This window comes from Penaeus monodon, chromosome 25 (assembly GCF_015228065.2).
Source record: "Penaeus monodon isolate SGIC_2016 chromosome 25, NSTDA_Pmon_1, whole genome shotgun sequence".
Taxonomy (NCBI): domain Eukaryota; kingdom Metazoa; phylum Arthropoda; class Malacostraca; order Decapoda; family Penaeidae; genus Penaeus; species Penaeus monodon.
In genome coordinates this window covers 4,395,555-4,395,914 of record NC_051410.1, presented here as the reverse complement: position 1 = coordinate 4,395,914, position 360 = coordinate 4,395,555, and the positions used below count along the sequence as shown (strand labels likewise).

Genomic DNA, 360 nt, shown 5'->3' with positions numbered 1-360 from the left:
TCTTCTTCTTCCTATGATGGTATACCTATTACCTCTTCCAAGATACTAAGCAACATAATACCCGTCCACATAGCTATACATCCTACAGAACGTCCTCACACGAAGATACTCTTCTACAACATGACTCACCGCCAAAGACACCCACAGTATATGAAGATTCACAACACTGTGCCTCTACCCACCAGCACTGTACGCCACCGCTATCAGGTCGGCGTGCAAGGGATGCCAGCAGAGGTCCATCACGGTATAATGGCGAGAATTCTTGCACCAAAATTTCCACAGTGGAAGCAGCGTCCCTTCAAGCGCCTTGTATTCATCACTGTCATCGTCCCAGAATTTGTAATCTGGAAGAAAGTGTCA

At 46.7% G+C, this 360-nt stretch overlaps 1 protein-coding gene across 1 annotated transcript in view; it reads right to left on the bottom strand.

Moving 5' to 3' along the window:
• The window catches only part of LOC119589305 (dynein intermediate chain 1, axonemal-like), a 16,941-nt gene that overhangs the window by 10,502 nt on the left and 6,079 nt on the right, over positions 1 to 360 (bottom strand). The window contains exon 7 of the mRNA XM_037937927.1: positions 183 to 344. Within this exon, the coding sequence (XP_037793855.1) occupies positions 183 to 344 (162 nt within the window). The remainder of the gene's footprint in view (positions 1 to 182; positions 345 to 360) is intronic.